We start from the raw sequence: 19,632 nt of genomic DNA, 5'->3' as shown, positions 1-19,632 counted from the left end.
ATGAAACCTCTGCCTCCAGCGAAGTAGGCTGACTTTCCCTCCTCGCGAGCTTTCTTAATCAGAGGCCACAGTTTGCTTCTGTTGTCTCTGTCTTCCTTCGTCAGGTCTTCAGTGAAACGATATCCGTGGTTCTGGAGAAAGGTGTTGTTTTTGGCTGCTTTCCATATGGCGTCTCTGTACCGGCGAGAGATGAATCTGACGATAATGCCACGAGGCTTCGGGTTCGGTTGATTTGGCACCTGCGAACGCGGCACTTTCCCCACTCTGTGAGCCACGTCTATGGCCTCAGGAATCTTGTCTTTCTCAGAGGGTAACACCTCCTGGCATATACCAATCACCTCCATGTGGACATTCTCTTTCTCCTCCTCAGAGACACCATACAATCTTAAATTCCACCTTCGACCATATCGTTCCAAGTCACAAACGCGACTCATGCATCTCATGCCCACTTCCTCACTTTTATCTACACGGTGTTCGATGCTAGTTATTTTTTCATTCATGTCTTTCAACTCCAAGCGGACGGTTTCTACCATCCTCTCAATCGCATCACTTCTAGAGTTGATGAGGTTAGCTAGAGTACGGACAGCTTCGTCAGATTTTAAATTGTCAGTACGGATATATGGCTTTTTTGAACGGAGATATGGGTAGAGTTGGGAACTGCTCCTCGTCTTCCAAATGCAGGTTACAGTCCATTTCGTAATTGTGATCATCAGAGATGCTAATCTCATTGCTTACATCTCCCATGTGAGCCGCTCTTTCCTCATTAGGTCTCTTCTGAACAGACTTAGTTGCCATTTCTCATACGAACAGATACACTCAGATAGTTGTAACACTTTTATACACTAAAATACACCAACTTAACTTAGTCTAATACTGCAAAGATGCATCAAATATAAAAACTGGTGTCGAGCTCAGCGATAACCCAACTCGTCACGCCGCCATCTTGCGCCCCATTTGTTTCTTGTTTTAATTTTGGAAATTTGCCTGCCTCTCGTAGGCGTTCATCACTACAACTGACAGCTGTTGACAGTTGGCCTTTGCTAATTTGGCAACCCAAATAGGAGGACGCGCTAGCCCATTATTAATACGCTATTCTAGAATTAATCGTTCAAAACATAAACGAAAATTCCAAGATATTCCGGAATATATTCCCCGTAACTCATTTTTTTTCATGGGTTTTACGGGGTTTTACGGGGTTTTACGGGTTAGAGTAATGTTGTCAAATAAGCCATTACTTCAATTCATCGTGTTTCCTTACTGTCTGACAACATATGGTGATCATTTTTGGAATGGTTACAGTTTATTTTCCATTTGTTCCTACATACTGGACCTTTAAATATCGTAAACAATATAATGGTGATGACTTCCAAGCAAAGCAGCAATGTCATAATAATGAAGACCTAGATTATTTTTTCTCGATAGATATGTTGTGTCAACTCTGACATCGCAGGTTTAAACAAAAGCACTCTGGCAAAATGACAAATTTTGCTTGCAAAAGGCTCTTCAAAACATTTAAAACATGCAGCAAAAGCAAATTTTGCCTTCAACAACATATTGTTGTCAAATCACTGTGTGATTTCAATCTATCATTACACACTGGACAACAACATGCAAAATAGTTCTCAAAATGAGGAGTTTAGTCCCTCATTTTTGCTTTCTCATTCTTCTGGTAGGCTAAAACTGTGAAAAGACAAATGGTAAACTAGCCTATTGATTAAAAATAATATTGTAGGCTATTCATTCCTCCCAGACATGTAAAACCTAGGCTACAGTAAGCACCTAGACAAGACAAGTTTCATTGAACTACAACTTGTCATTTTTCATTGAAATAGACCTATACAAACCTAACCTGACTCTCGCCTGGACTTGTCAGCTTTTGTTCTGTTTTCTTCACCAAATAGGCACTCTCTCTAAATGTGCCTTAGATCCATACTTGCAAATAGCAACACAGAACAGTCGTGGTATCTCTTGTGGATAATGAATGATTGCTGATTGAAGATTTGTGCAAAGGACTTTCACAGGGTGTTACGACTCGGCTTTAAGCCACAACATAAAGATGAAGTCGGGACAACAGAAATAACTTTAACCAATAAAGTATTTAATTAAAAGTAACCAAAAGCAATAAATAACCATTACCAAAAGATGTCTAGGGGAAAGTAAAAGAATGTATGCAAGTGTGTTCATGGTGGTGCGTGTATGCCAGAGTCAGTATGATGTTCTAAGATAGAAAGAAGGTGCCAGTGGGAGAGAGATAACCCAAAGGTGCCTGTGTTACATGGCAACTGGCACCCATGTTAACTGGCTGCGTTGGTGACGTTCAACGAGTGATGACGTTTCTTTGACAGATGTGGCCGCTTGCAGATTTTCTGATGGAAACTGGAGACGAACAAATACAAATATGCATGACATATTTACATGTCAAAATTGTCTGTAGTACGCTACATGCACTGGACCATGAATATGCCACAAAAAAAATAAATACAAATAGCCTAACAACAATTCGTGGGTATCGAACCTGCTTCCTAAATATATATATATATACTTTTTTTTGATCCCGTGAGGGAAATTTGGTCTCTGCATTTAACCCAATCGGTGAATTAGTGAAACACAAACAGCACACAGTGAACACACAGTGAGGTGAAGCACACACTAATCCCGGCGCAGTGAGCTGCTTGCTTCAACGGCGGCGCTCGGGGAGCAGTGAGGGGTTAGGTGCCTTGCTCAAGGGCACTTCAGCCGCGGCCCACTGGTCGGGGCTCGAACCGGCAACCCTCCGGTTACAAGTCCAGAGTGCTAACCAGTGGGCCACGGCTGAATAAAACCACGTATATGATAACCATTCATCTATGTACTTGCGCCACGAACCAGCTGATATATCATTGTGAAAGTTAATTGACTTAGTCTATACAATTTGAAGAAGTCAGCTGGCGATTGTAGCAAGTTAACACGGCTGATGGTACATGTTGTCTTGCTACAGCAGTTGCCCAAGCCAGTAGATCTTCAAAGTATCATGGTTAAGTTTTCACTGATTGCTGGTCAGGCTCTCTGTGGCCACCTAGTATCTGTAACCTAAATTGAGGAAGCGTTGCTGGTCTAAAAATAAATAAATAATAATAAAAAAACGTGTAATGGGGAGGATTGAACCCATGTCGACTGCGTGAAAAAGCAACTTTTAGGCATTAACCTGTTGCGCCACAGGAGAATCACAAATGTGTGAATTGGTAGGCTAAATAAAATATAAATAAAATATCAAACCTATTTACATGTCAGCAACAGTAACGTTAATAGCCTATAAGCCTAAGAATTTTGATTCTCCCTGTGCGCAAATTCTGTGTAAAATATGGACATGTTATAGACTTCTCCTGCCCATTGCAGTGTGGGTTTCAATGCCTGTGTTTCATGAACTGGATTCTTAAAAGAATAGGCTGGCAAAAGGATACACAATTAGGCAACACATTTTTATTTGATTTATTTGCTGATTTATTTGCTCTACAGACACTTCAGGTAGGGGCGGCTATACAGCCTAACCTCAGTGAAACGTTTGTAAAACTTAACCATGATACCATGAAGGCCTACTAAATGGCTTGGGCAACGGTAGCATGATAACATGGTAGCCAGATAACATGAACAGCTATGTTAACTTGTTACAATTGACATAACGTTAGCTGACTTCTTTTAATCATACAACTAAAGTCAATTTCTGTGCGTGCTGTCAGCTGGCTCGTGGCGCAAGTTGATACGTCTGATTAACAAGCAAACAGGTCAATTTATTCGTGGTTCGATACCCACGTGAAGTTAATTTATGCTATTTAGGTGTTTGTTTTTTGGGTGGCATATTCATGGTCCAGTGCATGTAGTACTACATACATTTTTTACTTTTAAACATGTCATGCATATTTGTGTGCGTCTCTAGTATATCAGAAAGTGACACATCTGCAAGCGGCCACATCTGTCAAAGACTCGTCATCAATCATGAAACTTCAACGCAGCCAGTTAACACGGAAGCCAGTTGCCATGTAACACCTGCAACAGAATGTGCCTATAACAGAAAAGTGCCCAAATCAAGAGAGAGAACAACCCCTTAAATACCCACACACCTTCACCAGGTGTGCGTGATTAGCCAATTAGACCAGCTAGGCCGGCATTGCCTGTGCACGGGCCATGCCAGGCCTGAAGGAGGCACAGGGAGTTGTAACAGGGGTGTCAAAGATTTCAGACTTATGCAAGGAATCTCTACCACCTAGATGTTTTCCTTTTTTTTAGCGCAGGGAAACCAATAGAGTTTGGGGTCTTTGAATGACATCTGTGTTAACTGTTTTGCAAAAGGGTGTGAGAAATGTGTGAACCCAATGAAAAAGTGTGAACAAATTTGCAAGAGATGACATCTGCTGTGCAAAGAAGGTGTTCATGAAGACCAAGCGGAACTCAGTTTCTTTAAGCAGGTCAAAGCAATCGAGGAAAACTGTAAAATATAGTAAATGTAATTCCTTTACTACTAATTTCTCTAGCTGTCACTGTCTCCAGTATGCCCCAGGCTACATAAGTACAGCAGGCTTTCATAAGAAAAATGTCAGGCCAATCAGCGATGAGAGGGGAAAATGAAAACGAAACTTATTGGGCCCTATTGTGCACCCGGCGCAAGGTGGCGCAAAGTGTGACGCAAGGCTTATTCTTATCTTACACTCAATAAAGTGAGGATATTTTCGCCATGCGCTTCACTTTTATTAAACCTTGCGTCCAGGGGTGTGGCAATTAACAACTTACACCTTACACCTTCTAAAAATCACTACGCCACTGACCAAGAAAAACCTGGTCTATAGCAAAAGGCACATATAAAGCACAGCTGAAGACGCACTGTCACGAGATGTAAGCAGCAACTCCTCTGCAGGATAAATAGGCCTTAGAATTTTTATCTTTCGAACATTATTGGGGTAAGTGTTGCTTTCTTCGATGGTAACCCCTTGTCAGTCAATAGTGAAAGTAATTAACTGTGTAGAACTGTCATTGGCTATGAGACCACAGTGAAGTTAGTTTCACTTTGCCTGCCTGTTCACTTTGAGTTAAAATAATAGGCAAGTGCAGATGCATGTAGGCTATACTCTGCTAGTCACAAACAGGTTTTAGTAAAGCAAGTTTTAGTGGAATCTCTGTTACATACAGTCTTGTGCAAAACAGATTCCTTCAAATGCGCCACTGATTATCAAAATACCGATGCACTGTTGAAGTTGCACTGCTTGCTCTTAAAGGGAATGACAGATGTCATTCTCATTGGTTAAATGCGCGCCCAACGTTTGATCACAAAATCACGCCATTAAATTAGTGATTGTGGACTGGCAACATCTTTAATGTCTATAAACTTTGCGCCTCTGACCATCCGTTTCTGATCGCCAAAATAGGGCCCATTGTGATAAACAGAAGCAGCAACAACTGCAAATGTCAAGAAATGCAGTTGGAAAAATGCAGACATTTATTTACAGCAAAGGTAGACCCACATACATGTTTCCTGACTGTTTATGCTGTTTATTGTCAGTTTGTAAAGTGTAGGTGAAATAGGAAGTAACGTTAGGAATCTCAGATCAATGTGATTGGTAAGGCTGGACCAATGATTTCATAGTTAGTGCCCATCGTGCCCATCGATGCAAGTGTTGGAAACGTTTCCCAATCGAGTCACCAGACTCTTTTCACTTTGTGAATGAGTTTGGATTTTTCCAGTCTAGCATCCATTAGGCAAATTCCCTGAATTGATTCAAGTAAGGATACCCTTTTACTTCACTGCATCACATTTTATCCACTAGAGGAGCACCTATGCTGGCACTTCTTTATGCTTTCTCACACGTGATGCAATATACAGGGCATTCCACTGCATTCTGTACTGGAAATGAAACCCTTTGGAACACTGTCATGTAGGGGCAGCATAGAGAGCACTCCATAATAGCACCCCCTTCAAATGGAAAGGCACACATAGGAAGCACAAAGTATAGACCATTTTAAGGTGCACTTTATAGGATGTCGCATCACATTTACAACACTAGAAAGGCACTCATTAAGACATGTTCTTCAAAGTTATTGTTTGTGGCACTACAGAGTGCACTGAAATTTTGTTCTTGTGTAATGGCCAGTCAAAAGGACACTTTTGAGGGAACTTTAGCATGTTTTTTTTTCCACCATGGGGACACCAGCCCTGCCCCTCCTCTGAGTACGCCAGTGGAGGGAACACAAAAGGAGGAAAAATTAGCTCTAAAATTGCATTTCCACCTGTAAAAAATTATTCCCACCGTGACCCTTTTGGGGCTCTGTATGATTAGGCCTATTAAAAAAATAATAAAAAAGACAATCTGTTTAAAATTATTTATTTAAAAACACTAAAATCTTAGTTACAAGAGATTGGAGGAGGCAACCTCCTACCAGGCTGGTAGGCTGAACAGATGTCTAGTTGTTTGAGCACATTAGCAGCACCAAAAGGCCTACTTTTCTAAACTCAATTACAAACATTCAAATCTCCAAAATTCAAAATCAAAACTTCCTTGAAGCAACACATGAGATCAGTACAGTAGGCCTGGCCTATACAGTAGATACATAAAGCTTATAATGTGCTTGACATAATTATACAGTAAACCTATAATGTGCTTGAAATAATTATACAATATGTATTACATATTTGAGAATAACCAGACGCAACAACAAACTGTAAGTCTGTACATTAATGTCTCATTATCCAGTTGGCTTTGTGGTGGTGTATAAAATCCTCTGTAGTTTGTCCTGTAATTTGTCTGCACAACCTGAAAGGTCCATGGAGTGTAAAGTAGAGTAGAGACTCTCCAGATTTCCATTGCTTGCCTGACTCCACAGACGTAGCATCTGATACTGGCGTTCCAGATAAGAGGCCCCAGTCTCCATCTCCACACGCTCCATCTCCTCGTCGGAAACCGAGAGCAAGCGGAGGAACTCTTTCCAACGTCGCACAGGCACTTCCCTGATGATGGTGTAAAGTACCTGAGCCTCATAGTGAGGGCCTTCAGAGGCAAGGAGACAATGCAAAGTTAATAAACCTCACTTCTAAAATAGTATTGTGTGTGTATGTATATATATATATATATATATATATATATAAAATATATATATAGAATATAATTGCCAGCTTAATTTAAAAATCAGAAATACATATTATACATATAATACAATACAGTGAAAGTGAAAAGTTGGTGTGAGAAGAGGCATATGTGGCATGACTGAGGGTATGAGATGTGTGTCAATTGCGCAAGTCTCATGCTCAAAGTGTGAGAGTTGGCAGCCCTTCTCAAGTATAAGCTAAAATACATGAGGCCATTAAATAAAACCAATACATTTATTCCAGACACTTTGCTCAATAGATGTGTAACATATAAAAACACTGTATGGACATGGACACTAGAGGTTGACTGATATGGGACTGCACGTTTTGTCCACACTTTCAGGTGTTCTACACTATCACACACGTTCACAGCAGCAACTCCCTGATATCAATCTCTTATCTTCTCACTCTTGTATACACCCACAATGTTGAAAAAAATCTTAACTGATGCGTAATGGTTTTAGAAGAAAAACAGCTAATCTGGAAATAGATCTGCACATATTGAAAGGAAGTTAACACCCTCGTAGGCAGTTATCATCTTGCTTTACACCCTCCATTCTCAGATCTCCATTTGCAGATCTTAACAGAATTAGTCAGAATTAATGCAACAGCAGGAGTCAATGTCACTGGGGCTGTGACCTAATATCTATCTATCTATAAAGCAAGAAGCGTCTGTGTGTCTGTGGCACGCATATCTCGCTGCCCGTTTGTCAGACTGATTTCAAACTGGCAGGTGTCTTGCTATGGGCATGAGTAAGTGCAGTGCCAAATTTGACGTTGTTTGAATAAGAAATGCAAAAGATAATTGGTAAAAGAAGCACATTGGCTTTCGCCGCTAGCCACTCCCCCTCCCACACACCACTGTACTGTAAGCTACCAGTGAGGATAGAAGCAGGGCTTTGGCAGAACTGGATCAGTGTAGGTTACACGGGTAAAAACTTAACATGTCTGACCTCAACAATGAAGTGAACTCCACGGATTTTGCAACAACACGCCAAGACACACAGGTATGCAGTGGCTCTTCGAAATGACGTAAAAAATTATGTGCAATAAACGGACACTTCGAATAGCCCAGGCTACTTTGGACTGTCTTTAAACTTTGAATAGACAAACAACATTTCCTACTGCAAGGTCTTAAATTGAAACGAGCCATAATGCTCCCGAAATAAAGAACGTCTCAGAATGCCACACATGCAAAGCATAACCAGCGACAAGCAACGAGTGGCAGACAGAGTGTGAGGTCACATATGAATAGCCCAGGCTACTTTGGACTGTCTTTAGACTTTGAATAAGCAAACGACAATTCCAACTGCAAGGTCCTAAATTGAAACGAGCGACAATGGCCCTGAATTAAAGACCGTCTCAGAATGCCACACATGCAAAGCGACAGGCAACGAGTGGCAGACAGAGTGTGATGCTATATGAATAGCCCAGGCTACTTTGGACTGTCTTTAGACTTTGAATAAGCAAACGACAGTTCCAACTGCAAGGTCCTAAAGTGAAACGAGCGATGATGGTCCCGAATTAAAGAACGTCTCAGAATGCCACACATGCAAAGCATAACCGGCGACAAGCAACGAGTGGCAGACAGAGTGTGATGTCACTTATAGGCCACCAGAGACTGTTTTTGAGTCACACCGTTGCAAATTTCATATGATGCATCATTCCCTATGATCATTCCACAAAATGGTTTGTTTTCTCTATCATCAAGTTATTCAATAGGCTAAGCATATAGCCTTGACTCAAAACTGCTGTTAGGATTATGTCATTTTGATTTGTAAAAAATTTCACATGTAGCCATGCTTAAATTAGGCCTATTCATTATTGAATGCTTACCTGGAATTATGTTTTTCCCTATTCTATTTTCAAAGCAGGCCTACCTGCAGGCATGTAATTGGGCTACAGGAATAGCATGTTTGAACGGGCACTGCACTAGTAATTAATAATAACAAATTACTTCTTTTTTTGAATTCCACAAAAAAAGTTCTTTGTGTATTTTCTTTTGAAAGATTTGACTTCATAGGATCTTAAGCACATTAACTCTCCCAAAAGTGTCCTTTACAAAATGTTTGATGCAGGTTCATTTTTGTCTGACAAAGGTTGATTTGTTGGTGATTTAGTTTTTTATGGTAAATAAGGTTTGTTGTTAATTAACCGCTGTGGGAAATCCCCTACAAAATATTTACCACCTCTCCTGTGTTTATCTGAAATGAAGGCAAGCCAAAACATCACACCATGATCTTCACATTGTTTTCATCGACTAATAAATGTGGTCTCGAAAAGATGATTATCTCATGAGGTGTGAATGGGTAATAACATGAATCATCATCGGATGTTTCCCTAATACATGCAGATTGTGCTTAAACCACCTTTGTGGACAAATACTGCTAAATTAAAACTTAAAAATAGAGCTAGGGAAAGCCACACATACCTGGATGTTGACTGCTCAGAAGCATGGGTGAGAAAAAGTGGCTCCTACACTCATTTTTGTTCAGGCTTTGGGTGTATGTGTCCATTTGGCTTTCCTCTGAAGGCTGCACGAGGGCTTCAAAGACGGATGCAGATGGTACCTTCACTTCCTTTGAAAGGTTTGGAAAGAACCGTAAAAGAATTAAAAAGATGAAAAATGCACCTAAATAAGCAAAGCCATTTTGGTTAAGTCTAAAATATTAGACTTTTTAGACTTAACCCCCCCATAACACTAATGAAATGCAACAGGAAATGAAGGACGCAGAGAGAAAGCAGTGCGTCCGCATCCGCTTTATTCAGTTGGTATTTCACAATTGTGTTAATGAATTTCACATACACTAAGCAATGGCTCAATTCCTGGCAATTCTCTGTACCCTGCACTCACTTTCTCTGTCAGATATTTAACCATGTAGCATAGGGTCATTCCACATCAATTCAACCAGGGCCCACGAACTTAGGTCTCAAAAAAATCTGAAAAAAATACCAGGTGTACTTATGTTACCCAGGAGACACACTGTAAATTACTTTTATGTATCAATACTTTCCAAGTTACAGCCAGTTTTAAGGGGGGAGGATGGTCGATTTTGTTCTGCCTCTTTTTTTTGTCCAAGTTCACAAGCCCATAGCTCAAGAACTAAACCATGTAGGAGGCTCACATTTTGCATGCTGGTACATAAATAGGAATAGTAGGTAGCAAAATTGTCACATTTGGTCTGGATGATCCTGCATGGTCAAAGCTGTCCCTCAAAGTTGCTCAAACTTTTATTGGAGGTTTTTGGCTAGGCTCTGTTTAGGCCCAGCCTAAACCTAAGTGTGTGGGCCCTGGTTGAATTGACGTGGAATGACCCCATACCATTTTCCAGTTTGTAACAAGTGATTATTTTGCACAACAGGGAGCGATACTACTGTATCCTAACAATTTATGTCTTGATTGTGGGGGACATTTTGAGCATTATTTATTGAGGGGGGGGGGGGGGTGGCTGTCATGTAATAGAACAGCATCAACTTTTCACCACCCATCAATACATAACTGTACTGTACACATTTTTCTGCTAGAACCACCATTGGCAACAACATTTGTTTCCACCACCATACATTGAAAAGGTGCTTGAATGAAATAGCTATACCAACTAGAGAACACTCACCTGTGGAATGGGTATCATGATCTGATCCTGATCTGTTGAGAAATAAATGTTATTTGCACACATACTCATATTTCGGTAACACTTTATAATACACAGAAATTCATATTAAGCATTTGTAAACTATAAGTAAATGGTTTGTTCATCATTTGTAAAGTATTGCTCATACATTATTTCTCATCAGTAAAGCATTTGTACAGATGGTTATAAATGGTTTGTTCATAGTAAATAAACCTCTCAAAAAATATGTTTGTGAATACCGTAATTTCCCAACTATTAGCCGCGGCTTATACATTGATTTTGCAAAATTTCTTCAGCTACAGTATGAGGTTAATACACAGGGGCAGTTAATGGTATTAATATGGTTTTGTTTCTTTTACCTGGCATAAAACACTGTCCTGCGGCTTATACACAATGCGGCTAATACAAAGGAAATGACTGTAGATGTCTTATACTGTGCTTCTAATTTACGTATTTCATATCACTCCACAAGTACTGTAATTCAATCACTTCTTGCAATGGAACTTCATTCAAAAGTGAAAGCAGACGGTTGATCAGCTGTGTTATAAAGAATGTTTGATTTGTATGGTGTAAACCAGAGCCTCTATCTATAAGAGTTTATTTTTTCTCATTTTGGCAAGTAGCCGTATAATAAGCGGGATAATGTATGGAACACCAGTCATTATCGGGAAAATAAGTCCCTTTAGGGCGAAGCTAGACCCTGACACACCCGGTTCGCCCTGTCGGGACTTATTTTCCAGATAATGACCGGCGTTCCATACATCATTACACTATGAATTATGTGCAGTTATTATAAAGTGTTACCCATATTTTTACTGCTCTAAAATCCTAATCCTGAAATAAACAATGTTTCTTGACACTAAGCGGATGCTCTTGGTTACATTGTATGCTTCTTCTATGGTGATGACAGACAGGAGTACAGTTAGCAGTGCTGTTCAACTCAACCAGTGATGGTTGATGGTGTCAGACTATGGACGTGCATTTTACATGGAATGGAGTAAACTGTATTTATATCCTTTGTTTACAAAAAAGATGTGTTTGCTGTACTTCTGAATGGTTTGGTAATAGTTCAATGTACCAATTTCAGTGTAATTTCAGTTAACATTAAACACCTACATTAAAACACCAAAAAGACATGTTAAAAATGTTAAAAGGTTTATTTTTGCTGGAGTGGGTCTTAAGACACTTTCCAGTGCACCCCCCTCCCCCACCAAAAAAAAAGGCTAATTGTCAAACTGTTGCCAACTCACCTCCTTGCTTTGTCCCTATATAGGACGTCTGTGTGGTTCTGTGGGTGTCCTCATGTTTATCTGACAAATTCATGTTTTTTCCCTTGTAAGACCAACAAGGTTGTCTCCTACAATGAACTAGGTGTCTGATACTGATAAGCAAAAGTCCCACTATCAGTGGCAGTATCAGTGCAATCACAATGACCAAAACAGGTAGTTTGGCTGCTTAAAAAAGATGAACCTTAGATTAGAGCATATCAGGTTTATTTATACATTTACCAAACAAGGAGAATTTTGAAGGTATAAAAGCATCCAACTTACATGCACAAATGTCAGTGCCTTTACACTGAGGTTTGTCACAGTTTTGTCTGCAGTAAAAGAGAGTTAAACAACTTTAGTTTTAAAGTTAAAAAATTGTGGGGGTAACTATGTTACATATTGCATTAGGCTATTCTTTTTCTTTTCTTGAGTATTTCCATAATGTCTATTGGGTTAAATATATCCCCCAAAATAAGAAAATAAGTGACTTGTGACACCGTCATACTGATTCTGACATCCACACTCATAAAGTTAATTTTACATTTTAATTTGTTCATTTAGCAGACCCTTTTATACAAAGTGACTTACAAAATGAGGATCAACATTCAAGCTGCATTGCAAAGAAGACCTTAGGTAACAAAAAATACTACTAAAAATAAATACTACTACCAGGAAGAGATAGTGGGAGACAAAAAAGGGTGTAGAAGGAAGTAAAAGGGAGGGAAGAAGGGCAGTGCATGGTAAGAGCTTGTAAGGTTTGTTGGGTTGTTAGATGTGTTTGGAGAGGAGGCACTCAGAAGAGTTGGGTCTTCAAGAGCTTCTTGAAGACAGAGAGGGACGCCTTTGTTATGCTAGCACTTGGAAGATCATTCCACTAGCGGGGAAAAACAAATGAAAATCTGCGTAGGGGCGGCGGTGCCAGACAATGTACCTTGGAGGAATGCGGTGGCTGAGGGGTAACATAAGCCTTTATGGAAGCATCTTAATCAATGGGAGCAGACCCAGCAATCACTTTATAGGCAAGCATTAGTGACTTGAATTTGATGCATGCGGCTAAGGGTAGCCAGTGGAGCTCATTTAACAGTGTTCTGATGTTGATGTTGTGGTGTATACTTTGTTTGACTGGGAAGACCAGCAGTGCAGACTTAGAGAGGTTTAGTTGGAGGTGATGTTCCTTCATCCATGTGGATATGTGAGAGACAATCCGAGATCCACGCTGAGACCGTGGGGCCGTCAGGCGGGAATGACAGATAGAGTTGGGTTTGATCTGTGTAGCAGTGATATGAGAAAACATGCAATTGGTGTACAAAGCAAAGAGAAGGGGCCCCAGCATCGAGCCTTGGGGCACTCCTGAGGCGGAGGGATACGGACTGCTTCTGTCACAGACAACAGAGACGTTTCAGTGGAGTGGCCGCCATTAAAGGAGAAATCTGGTGATTTCTCGCATAGATCTCTGTTTCTGAAAGGCGCCGAGTACTGTCAAAACAATCGGTTTTACCTAGCTCGAGTTGCTGCAGCTAGCAGCTAAAGTAGCCAGGCAGCTACAGCGCTACACTTTGAGGCATGTTTGTGAGCCCCCATGTACATGCCCTAGAGTGTAGCTCTGTAACTGTCTGGCTAGTTTAGCTGTTGGAACTAGCAACTCAAGCTAGGTAAAACCAATTGTTTTCGCTTTTTTTCATACTGACAGTACTCGGACGGTGACCTTGAGAAACAGAGATCTATTTGAAAAATTGCCAAATTTCTCCTTTGAAGCCAGATTGATTCGGATCAAGGATGTCATTTTGTGAGAGGAATGGGAGGAGCGAAACTGGCTGATAGTTCTCCACTTGAGTGGGAACAAGGTTTAGCAGGGGTGTTACCCGAGCCAGTTTAAATGCAGTGGGGGCAGTGAAGCATTAATCAAATGTATGATTGCTGCCATGTTGGTAGTTCATGAAGTTTATGCATGGGGCAGCCGTTGCCTACTGGTTAGCGTTTCGGACTTGTAACCAGAGGGTTGCCGGTTCGAACCCTGACCAGTAGGAACGGCTGAAGTGCCCTTGAGCAAGGCACCTAACCCCTCACTGCTCCCCGAGCCCCGGGATTAGTGTGTGCTTCACCTCACTGTGTCTTCACTGTGTGCTGTGTGTGTTTTACTAATTCACGGATTGGGATAAATGCAGAGACCAAATTTCACTCACGGGATCAAAAGAGTATACTTATACTATACTATACTTTGCATGCCCGTATAGAAAAACATCAAATGGTTTGCCAACTCTCCCAGACTCCATATTAAGGAAGTCCAGGAAATTTGCATCATGTCTGCATCAATTTTTGTTCATAAATACGTCAATGTATGTGGTGAATCGGTGTAGTATCACCATTAACACATTAAGAAGTATCTGAGTGTTCCCACACCAAATCATGCCACAACACTTAGCAGCAGAGCAGTATTAAATTCTATCTCATTGTGGTGTCTGTGTTTTCCCTAAAGACAGGCTGTTCTGAAAGTAACATGAGTCTGACTGATAGCGTAACTAACTGTAAGGGTGCAAGGGGAAAACTCTCCCAGCCATCCTAAGTTGTGTGTACAAAGAAAACGGCTTATTTAGAAGAAGAAAAAAAATATGCATGTCAGTAAAGACAGATCTCAGACTACCTGCGCAGGAAAACCACAACCCACTAACCCAAATGTATGATGTCAAACTAATCACAGCCAGGAAATGTGTGTCATTTTTGTAGGACACCGCTATGTATGGACAAAAAAACATTACTTACTCTTGACAAGACATGCACCTCCTAGCATCATCCATATAGGTGCCATTTTTGCACTCCTTGGGTTCTGGGCCTCAGAAAAGGATAATCCAAAATGTTAACTAAATTAAAAAAAACTTCTTACATGTGAAATTGACTGATGATGCTCAATATTCACTGGTTCTTTCAATTGTAAAATCTCATCTGTGGCACAGGTTTGTGTTCTGAGTACACCGATGGCCTTTAAAGATCCTTACATTCTGAGTGACTTTCACATTTCTGACAAATTAGATGATTGTCTACTTGTAGTCTGCTGTAGTATCCATCTTTACATCGGCAAACACGGTCTTTAGTGGGTGTGCAGGGGGTCTCCTCAATTTCGTTACCTGGCAGAAATGGGTCAACGTTTAGTACAGGTTAATATTATATATTACAATAGTGTGCCATACAATTGTCAGGACAGTATACATCCAAGGAAAAGGTCCCAACACTAATACTAGCATACAAAAACCAAAGAGGTTGACTGCTTAGTATTCTGTACCGGTAATATGCGGTTTCATTTGGGTAAGAGAGAATGGATAAGAAACAAGTAGAGCGTTGCTGTGATTGACGGCTAAGTGGGAAAAGAAATCTGTTTTCTGATCATTTTAATGGTGGCAGCCATGGCCTACTGGTTAGCGCTTCGGACTTGTAACCGGAGGGTTGCTGGTTCGAACCCTGACCGGTAGGCCATGGCTGAAGTGCCCTTGAGCAAGGCACCTAAACCCTCACTCTCCCCGAGCGCCGCTGTTGTTGCAGGCAGCTCACTGTGCCGGGATTAGTGTGCGCTTCACCTCACTGTGTGTTCACTGTGTGCAGTTTGTTTCACTAATTCACGGATTGGGATAAATGCAGAGACCAAATTTCCCTCACGGGATCAAAAGAGTATATATATACTTATACTTATACTTAATTGCCTGTTTGTATGTCACAGGCTAAGAACTGTGGGATTCAACATTCATAGTCTTACACATTTATTCAACTCTTTCAGTGACTTAGAGTACAGTATGTGATGTTTATGTGACCTGCTGAACCCAGTCAAATAAGCATTAAGCAATGGACAAAGATACTATTCTATGGACCGAAGTCAGAAAAGCCAAGCTTATTCCTCATTATAAGAGGTCAGACCTTAGGACAAACTGGCAAAGTTTAGGGAAAAGCCAGTCTCAATCACTAGTTACTCTACACATGAGGAAAGCATTACTAAGGCTTCAAACACAATCTCTGTTCAAGGCATAGTAGCAGGGAAATAATTGCGTATTGCTTGTTACATTGACATTCAATATGACCTTGATTCAGATCTAGACCGTAAAACATAATGGATTCAAAGATTGGTTGATTCTTGAACTTAACAGACCAAGCTCAAAGAAGAACATTTGAGACACCTGTGTAAGTATGATTAAGAAATCAGGTGTTGGTTACCTCCAGTGTCACATGTTCTACACGGCTCACATTCCATTCCCCACTTCGAACTCACATTGTCGCCCGGGCAAATGTCATCTAGGTGTTTCTTTACAAAGAATCCTGGAACCCAGAGGAAAAAGTTTGGATATTAAGATCTGTTTTAAAAACAGCCTGGACAATAAAAACATATTACAGCCAATCACCAACGAGATGCGCGTTAAGGAGAGCTTCAATTGGACGGGAGGAAGGGGGCGGGAGATGTTGCGTATTTGCAGATAAACATAAGTTCTTTAATGCTTGGATTTTGTGAAAGTTAGCGAGAAATAGACACTGTACATTCTAAAAAAGCCTTCATTGTAATCCCAAAATACATCTGAAATGTTGTGTGAGCCAACTACTAGTGTTTTTGTGGAGGCATCCTGAGCACCTTAAATTGAAATAAGTTCAACTGGAGTGCTGTTACTATGGTTGAGTATGCACTCTGATGGTCATGCCAATGAGCCTTGGTCTTGGGTGTTACAGTCAAGGTGCAGGTATGGTACCCTGTAGGCCTGGGATTTAGCCCAGGAGGGGTGAGTATACACACTCCCTTCAGTGTGATGGCTCGCTGTGAGGCCATCAGAGACTTGCCCAAAGTATGAGCTGTATTAGGGACACCCCTAGTCTGACCCCTGACCCTGTGTGACGGACCCCAGAAAATTATCAATTACCTCTTTTGTCGCTATAAAATGTAAAAAAAATGCTATGCCCGCCATTTTGAAAAGGTGTGTGTTCTCTTAACCACACCCACATAATTGTGACATCACCAGAATGCCCAGGATGTCCTCTTGAGAGTGTAGTAGGACTCGATGGCATAAATGGTGCTTGACTGAAAGGTCTTAGACTCTTAGGATGCATTCACACTAGACCGTTTGGTCCGGACCCGAATTCGTTGGACCAATAGTTCAGTGATTTTTGCTAATGTGAACGCAGTCTACTTAACCGGGTGCGGACCAGGGTCCGCTAGAAAACAGTGGTCTGGGGTACGGTGTGTTAGAACTCTGGTGCAGTTTGAATGCTATCTGTTCCAAAACCAGGAAATAAACTGCCGTTTTTGCGATGTTGCCATAATTGTTAAATAGACTGTGATATTGGTTTGCGATATTGGTAAATAGAAACTAGTGTTTATGACATAAACGGACCCAGGTCTGCAAACAAAAAATGTAATGTGAACAGAGACCAGTTGGGTCAGGGCTAGGGGGGAGTAGCCTAATCACACTCGGGCACTCTGCTTATGTCCCCCACAAAGGACAAAAATAAATGGCCATGTCTTATGGTGTGAAATTAGTTAAGTGCTCCCACTACTGTAGTAAGCTTATTGGCTCTAAGTGCAGTTGGTGCATTTGCTATACTGGATCACACAATATTTGCCATCATTGCTTTAACAGAGAATATTCAGTATTTGTCTGGTGGGGTGTCCTGCATCTTGAATAGTTTTGTTAACAACTGCCTGTAAAATATGAGCTAAATTAACAGTTTGGAGTTAATTAAAATGTGTAAAAACACTTACCAGCAGCACACTTCTTACAACATACTGTTTTATTCTGTGTTTCAAGACATTCCAGGGCAGTAGTAGTTGGCAAAAGCTATGAGGAGGAAATATGTTATGTGAAGTATGTCTCTTTCATTCATTTGGTAGGCCTAGATACTCAAATTCACTATAAAACAAATCAGGCGACAATTTTTCAGGAATAAAATAACACACATTCTGTTAAAGACATCACACATATTATTTTTGACATGAAAATACTACATTTGTTTCAATTTGCACAAATGCCACTGAGCTCCAATTCACAACCATTCACCATATTGTGTGAAGTTGTAACAAGTCTTTTCATGCTGCTTGCATATAAACTGTGTTGGGACAAGCAATTGTTTATGAATTGAAGATACCTATAATGAATTGTACTGTCAGCATCAAAAGAAAAAAATACTTTACATTACCTTTAATATGAACAAAATCCAGATGTAAATAATCAGATTCATCATAGTATGACTACAGTCTAGAATCCAGGTAAAATGTGAGGTTAAAGAAATGTGAAAAGTACGCAGTCCTTAATACATTCATAAATAAAATAGATCACAAAACACAAAAGACGTCATTGCATTTAGGCCTGGATAACGCATTTAACTAATTGAGCGCTACCCTAGGCAATCTACGAAATGTTCTACTAAACAGGCAGTCCCAACTAGCCTACGGTATAATGATGGAATGACAGGTGAATACGTTGAGAGAGAGAGAGAGACCAAGAGAGAGAGAGAAAGGGGAAACACGTCAGAGAAAACCTCATGGGTCCCGCTCACTGATTGTCATCGTCATTACACATGCGGAAGCCTATTGAAGTAGGCTATTACCTAACCAGCATAGCACCATCCTGTAAATGAAAGAAAGTAGGCCTACTGGAGTCAAACGTATGTCAAGCGTGGTCATGGTGAATTTGATCATATTGTTTAAAACGAGGCTTGAATAGCACCCACCCAATCAATAAAAATAACTGTTTAAACGAGCTGGAATAAATGCACATTATCATGTAAAGAGAAAGTTTTTGCGTTTTGAGTTTAGTGACAGGCCAATAGAGACCTCTGGTGGACATTGAAAGCGCTCTTCTACTAACCTCGATTACAATTCAATGCTTGTATGCTACGTGCTTACTTTCACTAAGAAATCCACGGATCCATCATAAGGAATGAATGGTCTTTAAATATAAATAAAAAACAAAAGGTGTATGGAGAAGCCTACCAACACAGCATAGCCAACCCATCAATCATCCTTTAAACATTTAATAACGATCAGATCATTCTTAGATTGCTGAAAAAATGCTAGCTATTCGCTTTTGGGTGTTTCGACGACTTCACATGTTTGCCATGCAGTCAGAACAGTGTCACTCCCCGATGTGAGTCGCTACCGGATGTGAGTCGCGCATGCGTCACTTTGCTACTTTGGACTACCTGTGCTGTTAGCCACAGAATAATGACATTAGCCTACACAGCAGTAATGTATTATTTAGCGTAAGGCATCACATTTTCACGGCATGATCTCTAATGTCAGTTCTAGATTAGAGGCTGAAGTAGCCTGCTAGCGAGAGACTTCTGTAATATCAATAAAAATTGACCTACATAACAAAGTTTGTTAACTGCTGGCAAGTAAGTAAGCAATCAAGCACAACAAAGGCTGTCACTTGAATGGCGTTTGCTAACGTTAGCAATCAAACAATCTTAGATAGCTAAAACGTTTTTGAAACAGAAAAGTGAATTATTTTATGGATTTCAGTCGGATCCCTTGGCGTTATGCCGTAAAACCTATCAATCTGAGCATGCGTGACTCACATCGGGTAGCGACTCACATCGGGGAGTGACAACAGTGTAAAATGATGTGGGTACAAACTGCTGCAACACCCAGAAG

The 19,632-nt window shown here is 40.6% G+C and overlaps 1 protein-coding gene across 2 annotated transcripts; it reads right to left on the bottom strand.

Moving 5' to 3' along the window:
- Positions 1-6,398: 6,398 nt before the first annotated feature.
- LOC143115373 (tumor necrosis factor receptor superfamily member 25) lies at positions 6,399-19,630 on the bottom strand. 2 transcript variants are annotated; one of them, XM_076277354.1, is made up of 10 exons: positions 18,174-19,630; positions 17,740-17,815; positions 16,209-16,310; positions 15,005-15,133; positions 14,772-14,841; positions 12,294-12,340; positions 11,994-12,197; positions 10,726-10,757; positions 9,543-9,690; positions 6,399-7,013 (listed from the first exon to the last, which is right to left on the bottom strand). In XM_076277354.1, the coding sequence occupies exons 1-10, from the start codon at positions 18,216-18,218 to the stop codon at positions 6,712-6,714; spliced, it is 1,155 nt and encodes a 384-aa protein (XP_076133469.1). In that variant the 5' UTR covers positions 18,219-19,630; the 3' UTR covers positions 6,399-6,711. The 2 variants fall into 2 exon arrangements, with proteins under 2 accessions (XP_076133469.1, XP_076133470.1); XM_076277355.1 differs by having other exon boundaries at positions 11,994-12,194; positions 18,174-19,629.
- Between the last annotated feature and the right edge of the window lie 2 nt (positions 19,631-19,632).

The sequence above is a fragment of the Alosa pseudoharengus genome, unplaced genomic scaffold (genome assembly GCF_046254945.1).
Source record: "Alosa pseudoharengus isolate Yale_2024_CS ecotype anadromous, Long Island Sound unplaced genomic scaffold, YU_APseudo_1.1 YU_APseudo_1.1_scf_9, whole genome shotgun sequence".
Taxonomy (NCBI): domain Eukaryota; kingdom Metazoa; phylum Chordata; class Actinopteri; order Clupeiformes; family Clupeidae; genus Alosa; species Alosa pseudoharengus.
Note: the sequence above shows the minus strand (reverse complement) of the source record. Positions and strands in the feature narration are given on the sequence as shown.

Bases quoted from the DNA above. Each gene is read 5' to 3' on its own strand.
- LOC143115373 (XM_076277354.1), bottom strand. From the start codon at position 18,218: ATGATGAATCTGATTATTTACATCTGGATTTTGTTCATATTAAAG. The intron at 16,311-17,739 runs GTAAGTGTTTTT...TCTGGGTTCCAG, and splicing joins TTGTAAGAAGTGTGCTGCTG to GATTCTTTGTAAAGAAACAC. The intron at 7,014-9,542 runs GTATGTGTGGCT...TTGCCTCTGAAG, and splicing joins TCTGAGCAGTCAACATCCAG to GCCCTCACTATGAGGCTCAG.